This window comes from Sander vitreus, chromosome 23, assembly GCF_031162955.1.
Source record: "Sander vitreus isolate 19-12246 chromosome 23, sanVit1, whole genome shotgun sequence".
NCBI lineage: Eukaryota > Metazoa > Chordata > Actinopteri > Perciformes > Percidae > Sander > Sander vitreus.
In genome coordinates this window covers 5,032,506-5,059,475 of record NC_135877.1, presented here as the reverse complement: position 1 = coordinate 5,059,475, position 26,970 = coordinate 5,032,506, and the positions used below count along the sequence as shown (strand labels likewise).

Genomic DNA, 26,970 nt, shown 5'->3' with positions numbered 1-26,970 from the left:
TTGCAAGCCGCCATGAGGCACACTTACACCCTGCCAAAATATCCTTGAACAAAACACTAAATCCCTGCCAGCTGCTCTCTAGCTGACCCTGACCTTTGACCTCCCTGAGCTGGTAACACAGTAACACAAAAACATGAAAACATTCAGCAAAATGGACAAACGTGATGGCACAGGGTCCTGCAAAAAGCAGTGAAAACTAAGAATGCTCAGTGTATAGAACTTTGAATATAGTTTGAGAATCAGAGCACCAATAAAATAAAGCAGGTACATGAAGTATTTGCCATATTTACCTGGTGTTTTTCTTCTGTGGTGACCCTATTCCACTGTGGCCCGGAGGACTTGCATATCGTGCTGTGAGACTGAATAGAGAGCAGAGAAGATGACAGACAAGACAGTTAGAGGAATGAGGCCAGCGTCTTGCTGGAATTTTCTTAATCCATGCCTTAATGTAATAATGTGCGTGAGAGGAGACATTCAGATAGATGCAGAGAGAGAAGGAGAGATAACCAGGGAGAGGAAAAAAGAAGCACGTAGTACATGATGTTCTGTATCACGCCAGTGCTACATTTATTTTTTTCACATGATGGATCACACGTTTATTACCACACGTGTATGACTAAGCCAATAACATCTCTCAATCCATTTATAGGGCCAGCTGACATAAAACAGCCCGAAAAACTTTCACAATCAATTTCGTGGTGGCATCGTTTGAAGAAAACCCCAAGACACACAACACACGAGGCAGAGGCGAAGGAAATGCCCACAGCACCAGTCACAGTTTATAACCCAACACTCACTGTTAGTCATCCACGGAGACGGGAATTAAACGCGGGCTGCCCCTACATTCGTGTTTGACAGGAAGTAGTTAAGATACTTGTAGAGTGCTTAATGAACAAAGAGATCCCTTTAATCATCATGCGTACACCCTGTAAACAATGAAAAGTCGAAGGCCAGGTGGCAGGACTGTTGTTTATTCCTGTGTGTAAATGTTCTGACTGTGTAATGTCCTGTGTGAACTGTATGACTGGCAAACCATGTGAGTGTTTCTCACAAACTCATAAACTGAGTGAACAGAGACTGTATGCAAAGCCCCTTTATCAACCAGACATATCTTCTTTTCAAAGTAGTAGACTAAATGCCTGGGGAAAAAATTGTTTGCGGCTCTCTTCATTGCTAAACCATCAAGTGAAACCCCACTCAAAGCAACACTTTGAAGTTCAGGCTAACTGTGAAAAGTTAAAAAAAAGATGGCAAAAAAGGCCACTTGTTTAATGCTAAATGTATGCTAGCATGTGCAGTGCAGCTTATGGAGGAGCATCTTTTTTTTTTTGTTTTACACTTTTCTAACAAAGAAAACTACAAAAACTAAATTTTTAAGCACATTTTGGACAAAACCACACACAAACGGAGACAAATATAAGTGTTGAAAATGTAACCAAGATATATTGCAGGCAGTGTTGCGGCAGGCTTAGCTAGGGTGCTAGCATTATTAGCTTGACAGAATCGGTTTTGACAGAAATAGGAACAATTGTACATTTAGGAAAATAATGACCACAGGAAAATGGTTGCTAACAAAGACTGTGGAAGTAGATAGTGTAAACTCACCTGGAGATTTTACAGTTTGGTCACAGTAACTCCTCGACATAAGAGCTTTTAAAATTAAAGAACCAAACAAAATGCTGACTCTACTTCCCAGCTAGCATAATAGAGCACCAAATAACTAAAGTTAGACTAAGTTAGACATGCTAGCATCTAACAAAGCCCCCTTTCAGTTTTGAATACTACAAGCAATTTTTTCTTGACCGTTACACATTACAAATAAATCCGTCTAGAGAGAATACCAGCTAATTGCAGACCTGTATTCATACCTTCCACAGGTTGACCAGAGATAGAAACTTGAGTTGCCCAATTAGTTCCTTTTGAGCAGGGGGTTAGCAACGTTAGTTAGCTCAATAGCTGTCAGAGCAGTTAAACTATGCTTCAGCTGGAGGACAGAGGAAGTAACAAACACCAGCAGTCTGTTTCGACGGCCTTCTTTTCTAAAAACGAGGAACAACTTGTTCTCTGTTTTGTGATTGTGGGCTGATGGTGATGGTTTCGCGTTGGTGAGTGAAAGTGGACAGAGACAATAAACTACCTATACTGGGTGGCTGTGTGACGCACTGCAGTCACCACCATCTCATTTTGTGCTCTGTCTGCTTTTGGTGTGCAGTTCTCAACTTTGCATGAAACTGAATATAAATAAATGCCAACAGCCTTTTACACTTTAGCATTTATATTGATGAATTAAATTAAAGTGGATGAAAAAGACATTACTAGAGAACCAACAGTACTATATTATACTTTGAGTAGAAAGTAGAAGGAAGAAAGAAACAGAAAATATATTAATTTCTATATCAAAGTAATTACACACTCCACATATACCATGACAAGTTGACATTTGGTAATATAAGGAATAGGGTTCATTACAGGTACTGGCCATGACTTTTATGAAAACAATCTGTTGCTGATGAATATTTTGGAAGCCACTTCTCCGTGCATCATTTCCTCTCATGCAAAAGTCCAACAAAAGGAGGACCGGTTACAAAGATTCCAAGGGCTTTCTGAGGTGATTTTCAGTCAACATCTCGAAAAAATTTCATCATTCTGTGGAATCAAATCAGCCGTCACAGAGCGACAATGTGATATTTAATGCTTTGTTAAGTGAGGTCGAGCTGTGAACGACAAGGATCTTTCAAGCTGGTGAGCAACATTTTAATTAGCTGTCTCAAAAGTGTCCATTCTCTGTAACACACACATTTAACTTTCCTCGTCTGCGTCTCACACATACTGCAGATGCGCGCGCACGCACACACACGCACACACACACACACACACACACACACACACACACACACAGTCTTTCTCTATTTACACCTCTCCCTCTGGACAATTCACCTCACTTTTAAACCACCTGTGATGAATTGCCAAGTCACTGTACATTTGTAATTGACCTTCCAGGTTTTCATGATGCGGCGTTATGCTGATGAGCTCTGGGGCAGACAGCAGAACAGAGGGGGAAACAAGTTCAGGGCAGTTTCCCAATATAGTGGCGAGCACCTTCGTATCATGTTCTTAATAAACTATATGATACCTGACACGTCAGTTAAGGATGTCTGGCAACTGTTCTTCTTTTTCCAACCCAAACACACACACACACACACACACACACACACACACACACACACACACACACACACACCACATTTCATCTCCCAGTAGTATGTTTTGTGCTCTATTAAATACCCTAAATGGCACTTAGCACACAGACAGGACAAGCTCAGACAGAGATTAATGGAGCCTTTCGCACTCCAAAATGTGTTTTCAGCTTTTTTTGTAAAAAGGGTCCAGTTTAAATCACATTTCTCTCTAAGTAAAGCTTTTGTGCTTTTGCTTTCTTTCTGTCTTTTTTGTATTCAGAGTGGGAGTGTGGTGCAAGGCTATTAGCAAGGAGAAAGAAGGGTTATCTTTAAAGGCAACAAAGGCCGCAGAAGTCTGAGAGAAGGTAATGTAAGTGCAGCTTATGGAGGAGCAGCCCACAGTTGTATATGACAGTAAAAAAAGAGGGGTGCTGTGGTGTTTTTTTCCACCACAAGACCCATCCTGACCCCCGCCTCCCACCTCCAGCTTTATAAAATGCATTGAAACATGAAGGCAATGGGATAGAGTCCCCAGTCTGGGGTGCATATCCAACCCACAGCATTTAAGATCTTTCCAATGTGGAAAAAGAGACACCAGAACACAGGAGGGCAGGATCTAGGACTGGGGAAAGGGGATAAGGGGATGGGGTGGTGAAGGGGAGAAGGAAAGGGGGGGTGAGATTTGGTACAGTCTGTCACTTTTGATCCAGTACAACATACATCAACAGGGCCTCCGTTTAATAGTCCACGACACTGTGGCGCACATGCAAGTGATATTGGATGCCTTCGCTGTCCCATTAAAAGTAAGTAATATCAGTTTCAGCCTGATTGTAGCCGCAGCCCTGAGGGCAGACACAAACTGATAGGTTTAAGATCCAAAATGGCGTGTGCTCAGGCATTCAGGCCAACGTGATAACAGCAGGTAATGAGATGTCATCCGACCTTCCCTTTCACAGCCCAATAATCAGCTCCTTCTAGCATTGTTGCTTGGATGCCGACTCACACACAAAGTCACGCATCCATTCGAGCATGTGGCACAGTCAACTCAATATCTGCTGAGCACTGATGCATGTTATGTGGCAACATGTTGCACTTAGCATCTACAGGTAGCTGCTGGAAATTGGTCTTGCAGCAGTTGAAGCTCTTGCATTCACCTTGCACCTATCATGTATTACCAATATACCAACAAGTCCTCCAACCATAACAACACAAAAAGGGTCATTTGGGGTTCCCCTGCTGGCCGGGTTTGGATGCCAAAAAATGAACCATTACGGGTTATGCTAGAAAAGAATGGCTGCATCGGTGTTCTGAGTACTTGGTTAAAAAAAACATTGACTGTTAGTAAGAGATCGAAATCAAACAGTGATGACTTTAGTGTCAAATTGAGATGATTTGTCCGCCCAACAATTCGCCCAGACTTTTCCCTAGAAAGTTTTGAGGTGCTATGACAGCATCACGCCACTACCAACTCGATTCTCAGAGACAACAGTAATTATTTCAACAGCTACAAGAGGTCCCATGTTTTAAAATCAAGAACATAGGCCATTTTTGTATTTTTCAGATTAGAACATTATTTAGTATACAGTAGGAAATTAAGTTATAACTTTACTATGGACCTTCCATTGTGTCCTGAATAAAGTCATTATTATTATTATTATTATTATTATTATTATTATTATTATTATAAGTATTGCAATAGAAACACATTTTTAAAACATATCAAGCAGATACTTACCAAACTAAACTCAAAAAGAGAGTACAATTGTTTTTGTTTTTTCAAATAGATGACATACAAACACGCAGTACAATGGGCTGCATTTGTGTAGAACTGCACTCATCACACTGTTGGCAAGACTAATGACTTCCACTAAAACATCTCACTGACAGTATCCCATGACCACGATCAAGAAATTATTCATACGCATATCTACAGTATGTATTAACAACCTATGGCAAAAAGCTTAATGCTTAATCCATGATGTATGACAGTCTAGATTAACAAACAGGACAAGTGGAACCAAACCATTTACCAGTTCATGATGCCACTGACACTAATCCATCCTCCTCATATCAGCATGGGTTTTCCAGAAAGGTCCAAACTCTGTTGCCTTGATGCTACAGCACACATACCGCACAAGCTAAAACTGTACCTAGGAGACGAGTACACACACACACACACACACACACACACACACACACACAAGCTAAAACTGTACCTAGGAGACGAGTCAGGCTTGGCCAGGCTGTTGGCTCTCCCATAAGGCAAACGGCTCTTCCTGTCGCGAGACACGGCGGTGGGCAGGCGTGAGGAGCGCCAGACCAGGGGGTCAACTTGTTCGCCCCGAGACATGGTGATTTAAAGAGGGAGGGTTTGCTGTGCCCTGCCAGGCCTGGGCCCCCCTGCCTTCTAGAGCACTGAAAACCTCCCGTGGCTCCGGGCTGTCGTGATCTGTCCAATGGGGAGTTCCCCTCGGACACAAACACACAGTCACACACACACATTCACACACACAGTCACACACATCCCATCCCCTCGCCCCAGAGACACCAGTCAGGCCAGCAGGTGCTGTCTATAGAAAGCTCCCCATATCACAACTGTAGATGCGCAGTGGGCCAAATGTGTGAGAGTGTGTTGGAGCATGTGTGTCTCTGACTGTGTAAATCCGTGAGACAGATAATTTGATAATTTAAAAGGCTCTGCATTTTTAATTCAAAACATCCATTCTTCTGGCTTATCTTATATTTTATGAAGTTACTCAGACATGCTAAATCTTCAGGGTTGGCTAGGGCTTACAGCAATTCATCACTTTGGAAAATTAGAATTCGAAACAATTTTTTTTTGTGAATACACTTGGTGGGTGAAAAGGAAGAGGAGTCTGCACACCAGCCAGGCATGAAGTATCGAACAAAAGGAACATCACAAATCCATTTGAAGTTGGCATTGTACGGTATGAAAAGTGCAGGAACTTAAATCAGACATATACAGTATCAGGGATACAGTAATATCAGTTTGTGATGTAGTTAGAACTTACTTTACGTCTAGTGGATTATTTAGATAAACTCAACTCTACACAGTCTGGGTGAGACAAGCACCATTCACCATGCTGCAGCTAGTATAAAACATGTTTCAACGGCTGCATCATTCCATCAAATTGAAATATTCAAGCTGCCCCTCATTTTATACCCATTTGCCCAAAAGTCAGCCTGAGTTGAAATAAAGTTCTGTGGGTTTAAATGATGTTTGACTGTACAGCATTAGTTTGTAATGACTGACATATCAGTGAGTCAGGTGGATTTTTTTTTCTTTTACAAATTTTAAAAGCGCACCGGTAACAGTGCAGCGCTTTCCATTAAAACCTTATTAAAAAAACAAGTGGACATCATTTTGAACTGCACTTTGGTAGCAGCAGCATGGCATGCATCATCTGGCTTATTCTGCCTCCACCACACACACACTCCAGTACTGTTGGACTGTCTGATTCACACTTAACTTGAAGGGTCATTTTGTTTGTTTACAACTTGGACCCAGTTTCCCATGCATTTGTGTCTAAATTACTAATGTTGAACAAAAATCTTTGAAATTTGTCGAGTATTAAACGATAACGCTGTAACTGGCAGCCCGCAAAACGGGCTGCAATGTAATAATATAGGCAAGATGCACATTGTGAATTTCCGCCCACTTACAACAATAATCTGAGCATGTCAGTGGCAAAACAAGCACTTGTAGTGGACCTAAATTGAAGGTGCGCAATCGCCCAATAATGTTACAGTGTAGGTTGTTCCGCTGCAGCCAACCGCAGCAGTCTTGCTTCATACTGGACCAATTTTTAAAGACTGTTGTTCCCATCAGTCACTCAAACATAAGAAAATAGGGTCCAGGTTGGGAAAAAAAGGGACGTTACCCTTTAAGGTCTATTAGGCCAAATGATTCTCTCATGACTGTTCTTCACATATGTGTGATACTATACAAGCGACATTTTGTCATCCTTTCCCTGATTTCTCTACCCTTCTCTACACCTTTCCAGACTTTCTTGAGCCACACAGTGAGAGAATAGCGGTTGAATGGCCAAGACGTCTCCCCCCCCACCAAAAAAAAAAAAAACTCACAGATTAATGGCTTACTTTATCACTGGCAGACATGGAGTGATCCTCTGACCTCGACTGAAGGCCTTCAATATTCAAACGTGATTAACTTATCAGCCCAGGGCAGTGAGACATTACTGGGGCCATGGACAGAGAGGGCAGATGGTCTTTTTGGAAATGAACTGAGCCACTTGGTCTTTATAGAAGACCTTCAGCCATGAATTTATAGGTTCTCCTTCTTATTGGGGGAGAGCCCTCAAATATGTCATGAAAAAATAACACCTCAAATATCAACCAACCAACTTGTTATCAGACACTTCCTTGTATTTTATGAGGATGAACTTATGTAATGGCTTTATCAGTATGTGTGTGTGTGTGTGTGTGTGTGTGTGTGTGTGTGTGTGTGGGTGTGTCCTGGTTTTGCTGGACTGACGCAGCAGTGTTTCTTTGTACTTCACTGTTCAGTGTGTGTGTGTGAGAGCGTTCTCCACCTGTTATGGGGGCGGGTGGGGGAGGCAGGAGTGTGGGAATGGGAGGCAGCTGTGCCCCTGATAACCTCACCCCCCCCCACACACACACACACACACACACCGATCGCTACCACCTCCGAACCGCCGAACTCGGGGCTAAAGCGCTTGACGATATCATCTTACGCCTATGCCCTCTCGCCAAGTGCTAACACTAATTGCTCTTATTGCACTGATTCTACGCATGCACCTGCACATAGATAAACACACACACACACACACACACACACACACAGTGTATGTGTCATCTTAATGGGAATACACTATGCGTTATTATACAGATACAATAGATTCTCTGTTATCAGTTAATGTATTGGCCATCACAAAGATAATTGACTTATTCCTGTTAGGCGTAGGAAGAGAGACAGAGAGACATGAGTATAAATAAAGTGAAAACTGAAAGAGAGACTTAAGTAGAAATGGCATGAGGAGGAAAGAGTTGGTCATCTATGTGTGTGTGTGTGTGTGTGTGTGTGTGTGTGTGTGTGTGTGTGTGTTATTTAATGTCCCCATATGTCATGGAGCAAGAGAAGACAGGCTAGAGAGGGACACAAAGCTTTTAGCGGATGTACAGCTAGAACAAGAATCAGGCTAGTAGCACACGCGCACGCGCGCACACACACACACACACACACACACACACACACACACACACACACACACACACACACACACAAAAACAGTACAGTGCAGTAACTTGATCTGGTCAAGGGGAATGCTGCTCATGTGTGGCATGTCAGGCCTTCCTTTAGATGCTCGTCTTAGGCCTGCTCTGTCTATTTACATCACAGCCGGTCAGGCCTCCTTTGCTTTTACTGCCTTTTACTGCTTAGCTGCCTGTATGCCAATACTGTACAATGCATGTCTTAATATTAAGTACCTCATAAACCTCTTCATATTGTAAACCTACAACTGCTAAACTAAGGACAACTCACCATCCCTTAAAAAGGAGCTCTGCACAGATTTAGCATTGCACTTCTGTAAAATTGTCGGACTCAAGGTGGACTGTTGAAGAATCGATGCAGCAGAACCACAGTTGTCTTTTCTATTCCACGCATTGTTCTACTTTGTCAAAACCTGGCACCCACATTACCCACATTGCAACTCGACCACTGGTGGATTTTGTCGCCTTCAGACAGAGCAAGGCTAGCCGTTTCCCCCTGCTTGCAGTCTTTATGCTAAGCTAAGCTAACAGGCTGTAGCTTTGAACTTAACAGAAACGAGAGTCGTATCAATCTTCTAATTTATGTCTCAACCAGAGAGGGAAATAGTGTATTTCCCATACATTCTGAGGCTTGGACTGGATCAAAACCTCCTAATGGAGCTGATGCAGCGAACGCCCTAATGAGCTACATTTTCCATGAAGGCTGTTACTCATCTTGCACTGAGAGGCGGTCATATCCAACAAATTCCTGTTTACAAATCTCTAACTGGACCTAATTAAGCATCTAAAAGTGATAAATCTCTCAACCTCTCTTCCAGCATGGATCCTTAAAAATAATTGGTCCACTAATTCAAGCCAGTGACATAAGCTTGCTTCTGCAACCTCTAGGCTACATCTGACCTAAATGTAGTCTATATCGACGATGTTTCATTTACGGTATAATTCAGGTGCCGCCGGAAATTCCGCCGGATGTCCGTCACCTTCCTCTTTCTTTATGTTGGCAAAAACACCGGTGGATTTCTGAGGACTATGGTTAACTGCTCCTCAGATCTCTGCAGGGTAAATCCAGACAGCTAGCTAGACTATCTGTCCAATCTGAGTTTTCTGTTGCACGACTAAAACTACTTCTGAACGTGCACATGTTCCACCAAAACAAGTTCCTTCCGGAGGCTATTTTGCAGAGGCACTGCGGCTCCGTCCGGCGCTTAGGCCCATCACGATTGTGATTGGTTTAAAGAAATGCCAATAAACCAGAGCACGTTTTTCTGGACTAGCCAGACCCTCCTCCGCAGCGCTGTGGAGGAAGGTCTGGCAATGCGACACTAGCCCAAATGACACCCAAAGCCAACACCAAAGTACTGAAATGCAACTATCCGGAGCGCTGCATGGTACCTGGACTGCATCTCTTGTGTCTTGAGGCTGCTGGCGGACGGTGCGGTGCTGCTGGTCTGCTGGCTGAGCTCCACCAGGGACTGGTAGTACTGCTGCTGCTGTTGCTGCTGCTGCTTGTAGCGCGACAGGATGAAGAAGAGGCCCAGGATGCTCTTTAAGTTGCCATTCCTGATCTCTGCAGGGACAAAACAGAAAGGAAAATCTGAGCGTCTGTGGTACTTACAGCGCTACTCCACTATCATATGATGATATGATCCTGAATCTATGCATTACTACTGTATAGAGCAAGGTTATTATAGTTTAGAATTTTTTAATTAGTTTTTTTATTTTATTTTATATCCGTTTTTACTTTTGCATTTCATTTCAGTTTAAGTTAGTTTTCAGAGTGTTTGTTAGTTTTAGTTAGTTTTTCAGAACAATTTAGTTTTACAGGAATTTTAGGAAGTTTTGTTTTTGTTAGGGCCGGATAATGTCTCAAAAGTATGCAGCTACTATATACATACAAAATACATTGTTTAAGAACTGTATAGGAATAGCTATGATGCTTCATCTTTGTGCTACTTTAGTGTCCAATGTGAAGCAGTTATAGCACATCCACATCTCCTGGAACGTCAATGTCAGTTTCTGTAAAAAACTAAAACCAAATCACTTTTTTCAACCTGGCAATATAGTAATATAGTTCCGAGCCATCCGGGCGCCCAAGGTTTTAGTTTTTATTTAGTTTCAGTTTACTAAAAATATGCTTATTTTCGTTTTCGTTTCCTATGATAACCATGGTGTACAGGGGTATACAGCTTTACCCTGCATCTGCCCTCCACTAGAACAAATGCTTTTTATTGGAATAATGCCACTTTTTTCGCAAGTGAAAATAGTGCCGCTTTTGTTTTCCACTTGTCTAGAACCAAAGCAGTGTCCTGTGACACTAAAAAAAATACTTTCCAGACCATGTATTGCATCTTTCAAACACCGTAAAGTGAACATATGTTGACTTAAATTTTTTTTTCAAAAATAAGATACTTCGGGATAGAGCTCAAGTGCAGCTGTTGTTCGGCAAGCATACAAGTTTTATAAGAGTAATTATACACTGGCTATAACTGGAGGAGAAACTGATGGACTGTATATTATATGCAGAGTTTTATCATGTAACTGTATTCAGCATGATGTAACACTCTAAATAGGAATAATTTAGGTAACAGCTGACAAGAAGCACCAGTTGTCATAGATAAGGCATCTGCTAACACACAGCTGGTGTATTTAGGAGTGAACCTCAACATGTTCTGGACTGGTGTTTTACTGGCAGACGGCTGGTGTGACGGCAAGTCTGAGGCCAAACTGACAAAAATATACAACAGGAACTTCAATTACCGTTCTGCTTTCCCCATGAAATGAGGAACTGATGGTTTTATTTACAGATGCTGTGGGACGATGACAGAAGTGACACATTTCTGTGTAGTGATAAAGGTAAAATTATATAAATGGGTGAGATAAAAAGGTGAGCTGAGTTGGAGTTCATGACCTAAATGACAACTCAAATGAAATGAGTTAGAAAACAGTAGCACAGATAAGGGTGAAAGTAAAGATGAAACACAATGATCCAAAATGCATTCATATTGAAAATGAACTCAAAGGACGTAAGCGTAATGCGTGAGCATTAAAGAGATTAGATTGCTCTTTTTGCATCACCAAGAAACTGCAGCACTGCAGAGAAAGTTACCTTTTAAATATGCTGAGCTGGCGATGGCAAGAACACTCCTAATCAATGAGCAACACTGTTTGGGGTGTTCATCTTATCCTCAACAGTTCCTGAGTCCAGCTCAGACAAAACTCAAACAAATGCATCTCTTGCAGACTCCTTCACACACAGCCCGAGATGGGATTCAGCAGTCACAGAGGCGGAAGAATTGATCACTGTGGCTAACGCACCCATTTGTGAAATGGACTTTGCAGATCAAACCCTCAGTGAGAGCTGGCACACAGAGGCACGGGAAGGATAGCAGCCGCTGACGCAGGGCTTTTTACTCCATTTTTCAATTTTGGTGGGGCTCAAACCTTCTCCCCAGCCATACATGGCTGCACTATGCTGTTTGGAGACTGTGAAAGTTGGGAAAGATTAATCTCTTGGGGGTGTTTTTCATTTTTCCACAACACCCAGAGGCGGTAATTTATACTGGGCCTTAGAGAGTCTGAACAGCAGCGTTTTCTGTGCTTTAGGGAGAGACAATGTTGCCGATTCAGCTAGCCAAAGAGCCGCTGTGGACTGAAACTGATGGGGTCTGGTAAAATTACCAGAAAGGATAATGACGAGGACACGGGGAAGAATAATACTTCATCCATCCCAAAAGGGAAGATGGCCATGATGTCAGGGTCAGAACAGAACAGTACATTTGAGCATTTTAAGGAAACTTTAAAAAGGTGTACCAGGCAATTCGACAACTGTCCTGGGGCCCCAATGTTCCAGGATTACTCTTTTAAGCTCATTTGTTCGGCATTATGAACCACAAAAGCACAGTATCAACTGACGTGATAAGGGCCTGAAGGTGGGTCCTTCTAAAGCCCTGTCTTCATGTCCCTGTCACTTCAGTACCTGATCCGTACCAGAAACCCAATTGGTTTAGGTCCTATCCCGTGACCAATGGGCTATCCTGATCCCCTAACCATTCGAGGTCAATGCATAAACTCAACCATCTTTGCGCATGTGTAGAACACATCAGGTTTCTTGTACTTATCGGACAGCGACAGTCCCCGTGTGAAACTCTAGTTTTAAGACTTTCATGACTTCCGCTTTGTGCTCATATGCGAAATCATACATTCATGTGTTTGATCCAATTACTATACAATAATATACAAATCCTGGGCTAGGTAGCGTTGTATCATGGGGAAATTGTACTAACTAATTGTAATTACTTTCAGAACTAGCTTAGAGGCGATCTGGCAGCGATAGAAAAATATAGAATGTTAATGTAACTCAGGGATCAAATATTAAACACTTGACCACATGCAATTTTGTTCAATGTGAGAACGTAAAAGACACTTTTCCACAAGTGAAGGAAAATGATTGATGATGATGAAAATTAGTGATGTAAGGGTTAGGAGGTTGTACCTGGTACAACCTCCTAACCCTTACATCACTCGATCCATTAGTTTTTCCTCTGTTGCCGTGTTACACATGTAGCCCATTTATAAATCTCACTTCCAAAGGACACCATGTTTGTTGAAGTGTCTTTGCACGGTGGCTCTTTGGCATACGAACGTCAGGGTGGATGGTTGGCCAAGCGTGACTTTGACACCGCAGACCTGAGATTGTGTACTCGGTTCCAGACAGACTTTTTCCTGCCAGCTCCCTAGCACAAAGTCCGTGTAATGTCCGATCGAGCTCATGTGTGAACAGAACAGGTCAGTGTCCGGAGAATTCACAGCAAGTGAGTGGGCGTGTTTTTTTATTATGCAGCTGGTACGAAATCGAAAGAAAACAAACAGCCAAGGGTGAAGGGGAAGAGTGATTTACACGAAGACGCCAACGAAAATGTCTAACTGGACAGACAACGAGATTCGAGAACTTCTGTCCCCAAGGGACCAACGCCAAAATCGTCAGACAAATTCAAGAAACGGCAAGAGACTTGGTTGTTTATGGCCAAATTACAGATGGACAACGTGACCGCGGTGTAATCTTTTCATTTCATCATTATGTTGATATAAAACGATACTTCGGGTGGTATCAGCTACATTTCTTTAAAATGTTTCAGCCAACGCAAAGTGTATATTACCAGGGTTGTTCTGAGCCAACTGCTGCTTTATCTTCTAATTATTTTGGTGTTGCTGCACAATGTTTGAAGAAGACTTATCTGCAATTGTAAAGTAGGACATATGCAGGATTTATGCATGAAAAGGGACTTTGAGAAGTTAGCTACTGTGCAGCATAGCATTACTTTCTGCCCAAAATTCAAGCACTCTCACTGGCAACACAGACAAAAGAGCACCGTGCTGACTTTTTCCTTCACAATGGTGTAGGAGAGATATGAGCACTTCATACATTTTTTCTGCTTGACCATCAATCTCCTGCAGTTCAGCTTGTCGTCTGGCCGAAGCTCCGTAAGTGTGTCTGCTGAAAATGTATTGTAATGTATTGTTTTGGGGGAAGTTGTGACAGAGAAAAGGATAGCTGGATTCTATGAGACAGTGGTAGGACATTGCTAAAGCTCCCATTAGACATTTTTTCTCAGCTATACACAGACTTTTCATCCCCTGCCGCTCTGGAGCAGTGTTTCTGTTTGGGCCACGCTCAGTGGAAATGTGTCTCTGCTTCTGGGGGCCTTTTTAAGTGGTTCACGCGGTTTCATTCAATCTTTTTTTTTTTTCTCTCTCATTATTTGGAGAGGTTAGTTATTTCATGAGTCACATAGGACTTCGGAGGAGGTGAACGAGAGGTTCTAGCAAGGCTAAGTAATACAAAGAGGAAGACAAATACTGTGTGAAAATTTAAGGAATATAAATTTATATTCTGTCTTTACCTACTTAATCAACCTTTCTTGGGTTTAATCCCCAGACAAAACATATCTAGCCAGGGTCTCTCTTTACGACTCCACAGCTGCTTATGTCTTCGCTTCCGCCGCTGCCCTGGGCTTCTCCCTGTAAACTTGGTTTTAATTCCTTTGTTTGACTTCCATTTAATTCTGAGTTCCTAATTAAGATTTAAACAACTGTTATGTTGTGTTTTCTAGCCCAGTGCCTTTTACAAAGTCAGACATTTGTTTGCAGCCATAAAGGACAGGCTATACACTGAGCTTTAAAGCCGTACCCTTGCCCTGGGCTTCACCTCCTGCTCAGAGAACAAGCGCGTAGCCCTTGCTGACCCAGCGCGGTGACCTAATGAAATACAAGCTTTTTTTAAATATATTTTGCACCAACTGAGATCAAGCACAAGGGACTTTATTGTGGTGAGCAGGTCATTCTGTAGGTAGCACTACAAGCAATAAGAGCCTGTTGTATGGTGTCAGCTGCAGAGACCCTGCAGTGGAAAGAGGCTTTAATGACCTGCTGTAAAGACCCCTCACTGTAACCCATTATCAACTGCAGGAAATGTGTGTTTCGGAGCTTTACACCTGCTTTTTAAAAGCTGGTAACGGTAGACTGAACTTCCTGTGGATAATTATCACATTTCAAGTAGTAAAACCTTTTTCTTTTTGTGGTTTTGATGACATTTTTTTTGTGCTTAGGGGGTCACATGTGAGTTAAAGTTGATGGAGCTTTTTTCTTTGTAACAAGATTAAGAGTCTAGAGAGCCACGCTAAACGCAGGTTCACAACGACAACTTTTTTGTAGCGTTTTCTTTTTTTTTTTCACTGAACTTGCCTTGTTTTCATTATGGCCTATAACCTCCCTTAGCGAAAAACGTCTGAGGGGGAACCATAACACTCTTACAACATGATGGGTTTTTTCCGGAACTTCAGTTTACAGCCTCCCAAACCAAAGAGATGCAAGGGGACTTCTAGAGAGGTTATTACAATAAGTAGGCTCTCTCAGGGAAAAGACGAAGAAAAAAAATCGTGTGCCTGTATGCGCATCAAACATTCCACTTTGTTTTTTTTAAACCCATGCCAAATAATAAAGACTGCATATGTCAGCCAACAGAATCTGGAGAGCCCTGGGCTGATTCAATTAGACAGGAGAGGGCAAACATGGCCATCCAATTCAACTCTCAAACACACACAGAGCACATGCAGAGTAAGAGAATGAGGCTGACAAAGGCAGAGAGTGAAGGAGAGAGAGATGGGCTGAGTGAAGTGAGTGATGAAATGCAGCAGCAACAGTGATGGACAGAGTAACCCAATAGCCCACATATTTACAGGCCCACTTTGAAATTCCAGGCCTCGCGAGTCACTTTGCTGTTTTTAGTGCTGTGGGGGGGGGTGCAGTGTGTGTGTCAGGCTTCAGACTATTTTCTGCTGCTGGAGAGGTCAAGGGCGCACACCTCTTTAATGTTTAAAGGGGAGCAGAAACAACATTGGGTCTGCAAGTCCTAAATAACAGCTGGAGACATTTTCTGCTAGAATAATTGAGACATGCGTGTAGCTGTATGTATGGGATTATAGAAAACCCAATCAGAAAGAGTGAGTTTAGGTTATCAGCCAACTAGTTCTCACATCACTCCTTATTTGCATACATTTTTGATATGTTGATTTTTTACACTGTCATTATTAAATCAAGAATTTCTGGTGTACCAAGTAAGAAAAAAAGGCAGTGGCGTACAACACGCGTCAACACATCTGCAGTGCACCGGTGGTTTTCTGTGTAAGCCTGCACACTAATACTGTAGAATCATTTCTCAGAGCTGACACATTCTAAAGGTCCAGAAAAGCAACAGCGTTATCACATCTGTGCCTGTCCGGTGAAAACAATGTATCTCCAATTTTAGTGATTTTAAAATGTTCAGTCCAACAGAGAGATTGGGTGAAATTTCTCGTATTTTGTTAAGCTAAATAGATAATTTGAAAACCCAATTGGATTATCTGAAAAACGCAATGTCACAAAGCTGTAACCAGATGTTTTTAGCTTGTTAAAAAGTTGACATTTTGGAGATACATGGTTTTCACAGGACAGCAACTATTTGGGACATGCCAGCCTTGACTATGTCTTAATGTACGGCATGTCAGGTGTGCGCTATAGGTGTCAAACAGGACATGTCACAGGATGCAAAGCTACAGTACGTGCAGCGTCTGGCGTGTGTTTCCCTGAACACACAGCTCTCTGCATGCAGGGAAAAAAAAAAAAACGGACTGCAGTTGGATTCATTTACAGACTTTGAGGGAATCTTGGGTTCTTCCTGCAGAGTCCAAATCAAGTGTAAAACAAAATCATAACAGATAGTTTGGAGCTTAACTGTAATTTTAGCCCTGGCCTTGTGAGACAATTTTAGCTTATCATTCAATTTGGCAAGCAGTCATTCAGTCCAGAGCCCTGCTGCAGTCATGGCTGTCATATAAGCCATGTACTGTATACCGTGATGGTTGGGAGGCAAATCCCTCGCTGGAGTTTTTTATCCTCCCACAATCCCCTTTGATGCCCTAATGATTGCCTACACTGCCATAGTGGAAGCTGGAGATGGAGAAACCGTGCACCCTGTCATGATACCGACGTGGTAAATTCAATTGCTGTGAAGTATAATAGTATGTCTTGGAAATAGGATTTAAGCAGTTTTTTTTAAAGATATTTGGTACTGTGAAGAAATGGAAAGCTACCCACAGAAGATCGGGTAGTGCTGGAGCCAAAATGCATTTTCCAGTTTTAGAAGTTCGCAGTACAACCTTCGCCTGCTGTTCCACTGATCCAATTAAGAGTTCAATCAGGCCTTGGATTACGTATTGTTTATTCTTCTTACCTTCTGCTGAGAGCCCTTGTACATTCACTCCTCTGGCGTCCAGGAAACTGAGGCAGGCGTCCACATTCTCGATCTGTTGAGAAGACGGCCGACAGTCAGCACAAAGGACAGACACAGCAAGAATGTGACCATGCTTAACATTCAACGAGCCTAAATGTCTCGGGGGCAGAGGGCTCACAGGACGGCGACTATCGGCGTTATTACCCATAAAGCGCATCATTGTGTGGTTATTACCCGACCCCCGCCTGACCCTGGGACCCGGCTGCGTGACATAGTGACCGCAGTGTGTCGCCACAGCCCGGGTGCAGTCTGCCTTGGCACGTCACACACACGCCCATATATACACTGAGGCCGATATAAACAAGATTCACATTGTCACACTGTAGACACACACACACAAAACAGCAGTGGTGAAATATAACATTTACTCTGGTACTCTACTTAAGTACAAATTTGAGGTACTTGTACTTTAAATCTCTTCTTTTCATGCCACTTTCTGCTTCTACTCCGCTACATTTCAGAGCGAAATATTGTACTTTTCACTCCACTACAATCATCTGACAGCTTTAGTTACTAGTTACTTTACAGATTAAGGATTTTTCACACAAAACACATTTAGTTTATAAAATATGATGTTTTCTATTATAAGTAATACAACTGTTATAACGGCCTAAAAGTACAGCTGAAATGATTAGACAGAACCGTTTTGATGCGATTTTTCTGAATTGAGTGCCTTTACCTTTAATACTGTAAGTACATTTTCCTGATGATGCTTACATTCTTTACTTGTAACAGAGTGTTTTTACAGTGTGGTATTAGTACTTTTACTTAAGTAAAGGCTCTGGACACTTCTTCCATCACTGGAAAACACACACACACACACACACACACACACACACACACACACACACACACACACACAGGGTGTGTGGGTCAGTGGGCCCCTACTTGAGGCCTTTTCACAACATAGTCAACAACTGTCACCTCTGCAAACTGCTATCAGTTTCACAAAGGCCAACTGAGGTCGCAGTTAGTAGGGGGATTTTTTTAGCATCCACTGTCGGTGGCAAACGGGTGGCTTCATTAGCATGGTGGCCAGCCGCCAACGCCCCTCAGGAGGTCTTTTTATGACGAGGTCAAAGGTCGGAGCGCTTGGCGTCAGCGCAGTGTGCCAAGGCTACACAAAGGCAAGGCCGGGCAACTCAGCCGGACGCCCATCGGGCGAATGATGATTCATGAGCTGTAACTCCTCTCAGCTCGCTGTGTTTTTAATGCTCTCTCACTCAGGGTCCCTGTGTCTCCTTATTAACGAGAGGGAGACTTTGTAGAACCAGGATAATGAGTCATATCTGCACACGGACCGCTTGGATACTCCCACTGAGCTGAACTCCATAGTCCTCCATGGCTTAATGATGTGTGTTTCTCTGACATGTTATTCAACTGAGAGAAGTAGCTACAGAAAGCTAGAGAACAGGGTGATTTTTATAAAGTTGGTTTACTCATAAGCAAAGTTATTTTTTGTTGTAACATGCCTTAACATTATTTGTTGCATATGTTTGCACTATTCAAGGATATTCATCAATCTGTTGGCTGGCTCCAGTCTATTCTGCCCTTTGATGTTTGCTGGAGTTGATCAGAGAAGAAGCAGATGCAGCTGATTCAAAGATGCAGAGAAGCCCTTCGTAACAAACTATTTGACTATCACAACACATCATTTAATATAGTGTAGCATAGTCGATTAATGCGCTGACTTTTTTCTTGATTAATGAATTAGTTGTTTGGTCTATAAAATGTCAGAAAATGGTAAAAGAATGGCGATCAGCGTTTCCCAGAGCCCAAGAGGACGTCCTCAATGTCTTGTTTTGTCCACAACTCAAAGATATTCAGTTTACTGTCACAGAGGAGAGAAGAAACTAGAACAATATTCACATTTAACAAGCTGGAATACAAGAATGTTTAACTCAAACTGATCAATCGATTATCAAAATACGTATTTTGTCATTTAATTTGAAAGACTTGTTGAGCAAGAGACAGATGTCACTAAATATCTATATATCTATATATATATATATATATATATATATATATATATATATTAGAGCTGTCAAAATAACGTGTTAATTTCGATTAATTAATCTGAGAAAAAATAACTCGTTAAAAAAATTAACGCAGATTAATCCATTCCATATTGACATTTGCATACAGACGAAAAGCTGGTGCCACTGATATGTCTAGGCTTCTCTCTGATGCTCTGAAACAGACGTTACAGGAAACACAAACCCCGCTGCACGTGACGCTAGTTAACACTATACTCGACAGCAGCTAACGTTAGCCTACCGCTAGCTAGTAGCTGGATTAAACACGGTTAAAATGCTGACAGCTAACGCTAAATGGTGTAAAGTGTGACTGTGTTTTACTGTAGAGGATTCAACACCGGGATGTAACAATCTGCAGCTGCCGTCGGAGAAACAACACAGACGGTGCGTTCAATGAAACTGGTAAACTACAGCCTCGTGGTGCATTTGAAGTTATTGTAAATGTCCTTTTCATATCTGGTTGTTGTTTTTGTCGTTCAACAGCAATTTACTAGTGAAATAAGTTATTGTTATACATTATTATTAAATCATTTAATTTTGACCATATGGCCTTAGCAATAAACAAGCCGTTCTTTAATGTCACCAACTGTTGTTTAGTACCCTTTTTTTTTCTTTTCTTTTTTTACTTTCTTCGGTTCAGGCACCGTTAATTATGTATGCGATTAATTTCGATTAATTAATCACAGAGTATGTAATTAATTAGATTACATTTTTTAATCGATTGACAGCCCTATTATATATATATATAATATATTAGGGCTGTCAGCGTTAACGTGTTAATCGCAATGCGATTAAGAGCCGAAGCGATGCGATAATTTTTTGTTTTTAATCGCATTAATTGCATGCCGGCATTTATTAATTTATTTTACACTTCACTCGGCTTTGCGTCGTGCCTAACAGGCTACTATTTTGACCCTTTGCAGCACCGTTACTTATCATCAAGCTGCCACTTCCTCGTAACACATCCTGCTGCTGCAGGCTGCAGGCATGATGGAGAAAGACAGCAGCAATGAAATCCTGAATGGAGCTTTTTATTTTCCAAAACTCCTGGACGGCTCGTAGACAAGTCGAAAGCCATATGCACGTTATGTAAAGCCGAATTAAAATATCACCGAAGCACATCAAGCTTGAGCTACCACCTACGGAGTTAAGCATAGTAGTACAGTTAACGTGATGCTACCCACTAGCATGCAGGCTAACTGCAGACCTGTCAGCATCGTAGAGGACTCGGGTCTTAAAGACGTACTACGGTTGGCATGGTCTGACCCGTCTCGTTGCCGTCGATGGGGACAGTAGTTTCACCATACACAGCCTGTACCACACGGAGAAAGCAGCCCAAACTGGAACTGCTGCAAAGTGCAAACGCTGTCTCATTAACTGGTGATCACTGGACGTCAGTGATAATCAACATTATTTAGGAGTTACTAAACACTATATTGACTCTAGTAAGGATAGGGTAACTTTCTTTGCATTCATTTGATTCCCAATCAAGATACACTGGTAACAATTGCTTTCCATTGTTAATATGTACTTAAGAACTGTTCTGAAATGCAAAATAATAGAATTTTAATCATGTGATAAAACGTGATTAATCGCGATTAACTCTAGAAATTCAGCGATTAATCGCGAATAAAAAAAATTAATCGTTTGATAGCCCTTACATATACATATATATATATTTTTTTTTAAGATTATTTTTGGGGCATTTTAGGTCTTTATTTTTATAGAATTTTTAATGACATACAGCAAAGAGCCACAGGTCGGAGTCAAAACCGCGGCCGCTGTGTTGAGGAGTAAACCTCTATATATGGGCGCACGCTCTACCAAGTGAGCTACCCAGGTGCCCTAAATATCAATATTTTGATTAATAAAATAAGGCGCTCTGAATAGATTTCCCTGCTCCCAGCGTCGTTACTTCACGGATCCTCAAGGTGGCGCTCAACACATGAATGAGGGAAACTTGAACAGAAGTTAACCAGAGGAAGGGGTTTTCAACGGGATGCCCCCGCCACGTTTAAGTCCAAGGTCTGGACCCATAGTTGCACTATAGTTCTGTCATTTCAATTTACAGACTGAAAAATTTGTGCTGCAGAATTGTGCTGTTTTAACAGTTTGGACTTGCAGTGACTAAAGAGAGTAAACCTGCACTTAACCTTTTCATGGGCATGTTGAATTCATAGTTAGACCGATATCATGATGTATCATTATAGGATTGTCTAGCAATATATTTATTGCAGAATCGTGATATTATCGGTATCGTGAGCCATGTATCGTGTATTGTGAGCCCAATACAACCACATCCTCTGCTACAGGCCTCTCGGAGCAGCTGCACTCTGCACCAAGCACTTTGCTCAAGGGTACCTCAAACAGTTACTGAAGAAGAGCACTCTCTCTGCACAGACTGACATGTTTACACTGGTTGTATCCACAGGGACGTTGGACACAGAGCTTCTCCGTCTGCCTGACACAACTCACAGCCTTCCGCTTCCACAGCGGGCACCCAACTCCCCTCACATGTGGGCTCCCATATTCTCTTCCCACACACACTGACACATGTGCCCCGGTGTTTGATTATCACAAACTCTCTGAAGTTTCTATGTGGAGAGACATGTGCCGAGCAGCGTGCTCATTACTATAGTCTTAATTACACCGAGCATGTGTATGACCTGGCATGTACGAGTCCTCAAAGTGCAATGCTCTGCCAAAATAAACAGGCTGTAGGCACGGATGATATGTAATCAACAATATTTGTATGATAACAGCCATTTTCATCAAGGGACTTATTTACTTAATTAGGCAAGTTTCAAACATTCAGCATAAAGGCTTGGGAGGCTTTGCTGAAGCATTTTGCATCTCTTCCACAGGCAGCGTGTGTGTGTGTGTGTATGTGTGTGTGTGTGTGTGTGTGTGTGTGTGTGTGTGTGTGCGTGCGCGTGTGTGTTTGAAGGCTGGTTTAATAGCTGATAAAGACAAAAAAGGAGTGAACTCATAAACACACAGTAAATCTCTTTAGTTGGAGACAGACCTCTCTGTCTTTTATAAAGGATAGGCATCACCGATGAACCGCGCGCCTTTTTCCTCTAAGACACACCAGAACAAGACATTACTGAGGCTTTTAGACGAAACCGCTGTTTGTTTTTAGTCGGCCTTAACTCTGAAATGACGTAAACAAGCGGGGTAATGATTGAAGGCGTTGATGACGGCTGGGGCATTAATGTTCCGCAGGGTTCTGGCGATGTTTAACTGCTACTTTGGTGGGCGGTTTGGCTTTGCGGCATCCTGTAACAGCTTCTCGAGAAACCGACATCATTTATTTTTCCGACGCAAGGCTGGCATCAGACTGATCCACAAAACCATTAAAAGCAATTTGGAAAAGGGCATTTTGATGAGGCGCACTTCACCCAATCATGAAGTACTTGAAGCAGGGGGAAAGGGGGGGCCCACTTTGAGAAGTGACAGGAGGGCACATGTGCCACACTGCACTGCGGGAAAGGAAACTTGCCACTAAGAATATTGAGGTAGGAGCTGTTAAGTTTCTGCGATAATCAGTTTCAGTTAAGCTATGTTTCGTTTACAGAGGCTACGCTACGAATCAAAATATCACGTTCCAACTGACACAGGCAGCAGAGCGGAGAAAAAACTTGTACCATGGCTGGTAGACACGAGGCAAACCCACATTCCCTGCTCCAACCTGTGCTGTCTTCTCTGAAATCACTGATGAGTTTGGGAAAAGATAGAAGAGGAGACCAGTTGTATGAACATGTCTGGCAGCCATTACCATCCTGTACAGCAAACGCGTCTTTAAAGATGGATTGCATGACTTTATGTATAGAGGCATAGAACACAAAGCTGTGATATCCTTGGAACACCAAGTTCCAAGTTTTTCTCCGTTTATGTGGCTGAAAGCTTCGGCATTCACCACGAGTGTACCGTGTAACGAGAAGTTCAAATTTCTATTTTCAAAGTTTAAGAATACAGCTTCTGTTGCTTAGACCTACTACTTGGTTAAAGGTACCTTACCCTGTGTATTTGTAAGTTGTAGCTGCTTCACTCACATTTTTGCCAACACTTATAATATATACTCATATGCACTCATTAAAGTGAATTTGACTGGCAAAACAGTTAAAGTCCTTCTGACATTACACAATAATAAAAACTAAAAACTTTTGGATCAATTTTTACTTCTTCCCACCATATGTTAAATTAAGAATCAATGTAGATTTACATATTGTAATAATATCATAATCTTACAATGAATCATTGTGAAAACTATCCTTTCTACATGTTGTGTTGTTACTTTGGCCAGGTCATCATCAAAAAAGAGAATTAGTTCATTCATGATTTTGTCCATGTTGACATTAGTTGCTTCGTGTACATTTATTAAAAACTTTGCATTGTTTAGCTTTTTATATATCTAGACGTCTAAATTCTGGGACAAGGCCGTGATGTTTAAATACCTGCCATGCTGATAACAAACAGACAGCGTCAGGGCGGTTTGGGCTTCAGATAGCTTTTACACAGTGGCCATCGTTAATGACAAATCATGTTCCGCTATGAACGTGCACACACGTCGTATTGTTTATATCACAAACACGGTCGGTCAGTGAAGGAGCAGTCACAGCGGTAGCTGTCGTTGCCGGTAACGTACTCGTATGACAGAGTGCACGGACCGAAGCTTTGAGACTAGCATCTAATGACTAGCAGCCCTTTTTCTCATGGAATCTACACGATTCACGTAGGTCACCTATTTTGGTTTCAAAATGGCGAATTTCACCGAAAGGTGAGTGATTTTCATGTATGATCTTAAGCAAATATGAATATAGATGCGACGTCCACTCAATACTTAAGTTTCTGTTTCAAGAGCCTGTTCATTCATTTTTTTCATTCATGTTTTTTTAAACCAAAAACAAATGAATGGAAACCAAGAATGAAAAAAAATAAATATAAAATCAGCAGGGTTTGGTCAACTATTATGTAAAGCATATGTGAGTTTAGTAGACAAGTTTAGTGGATAAAAATCACTGCTACGGTGTTTTTGCATTTACTGAAATTTCACTTTTATTTCAGGAGTTTTGGCTTGCACTTTTTGTGAGTAAATGACAATGCACACGTAGGTTTTGAGCAGCTGTAAATTGGCCATTTGTGGTCCTACCAGCAGTCAACAAGTACACAAACACTGCATTTTGGCCAGAATCTGTTTTTGCACTGCATCGTTTAAGGTTTTCTTCTTCTTTTCGTACTTCTTCCATTGAAAGACAAGCGTTGTCCTTTTAAAGCTGCATGGACAAGATCACATGTAAGAGTGTTCTTTGTAAAAACCGATGAACCGACGAAATGTAAATAAATTGGTAAATCTCTAGAGCAAAGTTGGTAAGTTGCGACAGTACTTTAGTGTTTTTTGATACTCTTTCCACTCCTGGTGTGAAGTGAGACTTGGTGAGACACAAAATGAGACAGTGGCTACATCTGCAGCTTAATTGCCTCGCCTCATGAAAAGTGTGCTGGCTGGGGCCATTGGGCCTCTCCAAACATATCAAGTGACTGATGCATAATGGCTAGAATTGGAAAGTGTTTTCCCTTAGATGCAACTGTCAAATACAAATGGGCCAACACCTTAATTACCACTTCCTACGGGACAGAAAACAACCTCCTTCAAGACAGGACTGGAAAACCAGGCGTTAGCGCTTTACAGCACATGAGAACAGCTCGATAATTGAGGGGTTTTATTCCAAAATGCTACATATCCACTGGAAAATACATGCCACCTTAAATCCCTGAGTCCGTATTTCAAAAACACAGATGACTCGAGCTTCACAAACAACGCTATTTTGTAAGTAAGTCTCGGGATGACTCAGCTGACTTCTAGTTTTTCTTTCCAATCTGTTTCACTGTCAACCCAGTGATCATTTTCTAAATGCTGTCAATGTTCATTTATTTTACACCCACATTTAAAATCGTGCTCATATGTCATCCTGGTAGTTGGAATCTGAATCACCAGTGGGGTCAGGGACAGTCATTGGAGGCTGCGGGTATAAACCAAAACAGCAAAGAGCTGATTGACTTTTCTCGCATCACTTTCTTTTGCTTAAGGCAGAAATCAAAGTTAAGCGATGGCTCAGGGGAATCCAAACAAATCAAATCAAAATCCCTCGTTTACAAACCACTGTGTCATCGTTTTAAACCAGCAGATCCAAATCGATACCGGTGAAAGCTAACAAAATGAGTTTTGCCTCAGACACCCCTGTATCAAAGTTTTGAGAGGTTGCTGAGAGGATGAATACACACTTTTTGTACCTATTCCTTTTCCTCTTGGCACTTGAAACCAAATGAGGCAGAGCTCATTACTCACTCTGAGAAGACACATAACTGGGATGTTTTTTACAGCCAGAATATACTTTATCAATCATTGCTGTTGAGCTGAGCTGCTTGGAAAGCCAAGTATTTACATGCAGATGAAGCCAAGTCCCTCCGCTTATTGCAGCACAGTTGTGGCCCAAAGGGTTTAAAAAACTAAAAGGCCAGAATTATTTCGGTGTTTTTTTCCCTTCAACATCCAAGACCTGAAGGACATGGTCGCTGAGAGTACTTCACTATTCAGAATCTGAAGCCTTCCTTTTACCAAACAAACCACTTCTCTCATTCTCTCTTCAGACTGGGGGTCTGACACTGCTCTCGCCCAAACACTCCATTGATTCCTCTTTCACCCTGCCCTATCACTCCAAATGCATCCAAAAGCAGGCAGCGGCTGACAGGCGATGAATCAAAACGGATCAAATGGGACAGAGCTTTACAGCAGCGGATGGGCAGAGGGGCAGCCGGGTTAAAGGATCCCGTCTCATAATTCAGGGATCATCGCTCATCATGTCAAAACCCAAAGTAAAGAAACATGTTCTCATCTGGCATCAGCTGCAGAATTGTTTTATGCAATATTGATCACGGTGGCAGTCCCACATAATTCCATGCCCTGACTGAAATCTGTCATGGCTGATAGCTGAGGATCTGCCTTTCCTCCCTAACATCTTTAATAAAAGAGGTAATTTGCTCACACCATGAGTGTGAACCTCACGCTGAACCCCGTTCATCCAGATTTATTTGGCCAGCTCGGGTTGGCAAAGCCAATGTTTGCATTCATAGCAGCCTACATGTTATGAAACTGTACGTCATAAAACTCTTCAGAACGCAAGAAAACCAAACTGAAAATTATTCAATTTAAGTAGCTGAAGCTTCAGAGACAAAACAAGGCCCGAGCAGCTGATTTTTATCACACCGTGCCTCATATTCATGTAAATAACACAATCATTTTCTTTAAGGGTTTTACTGACTGTGACGTCCCCAGCTCTTTAGGAAGCTGCAGTACTAGCTCCGTCAGCATATACACACACACACGATGTATAATCAACAGGATCTGCACGGGAACACAAGCCTATATCCACGGATGTCTCAATTATATATGGTGGTTCAATTTCAAATGTTTACAGCATCAAATAACTTGGGGGCCTCGGGGTGGCTTTGCGCATCTGCCGCACAGACCCCGTCTGTGTGTGTGTAGGCTGTGTGAACGAGTGGCAGGGAGAGAGAGAGAGAGAGAGAGCGAGTCAAACAAGGATGTTTCATGGATGACAAAGACCAACGAGTCACCTCATCAATGTCTGGG

The 26,970-nt window shown here is 42.0% G+C and overlaps 1 protein-coding gene across 6 annotated transcripts in view; it reads right to left on the bottom strand.

Moving 5' to 3' along the window:
- The window catches only part of nav3 (neuron navigator 3), a 221,515-nt gene that overhangs the window by 113,323 nt on the left and 81,222 nt on the right, over window positions 1-26,970 (bottom strand). For all 6 annotated transcript variants that reach the window (XM_078243124.1, XM_078243119.1, XM_078243120.1 and 3 more), the window contains exons 4-6: window positions 17,221-17,293; window positions 9,846-10,020; window positions 291-359 (exon numbers count right to left, since the gene is read on the bottom strand). In XM_078243124.1, coding sequence (XP_078099250.1) covers window positions 291-359; window positions 9,846-10,020; window positions 17,221-17,293 — 317 coding nt within the window. The remainder of the gene's footprint in view (window positions 1-290; window positions 360-9,845; window positions 10,021-17,220; window positions 17,294-26,970) is intronic.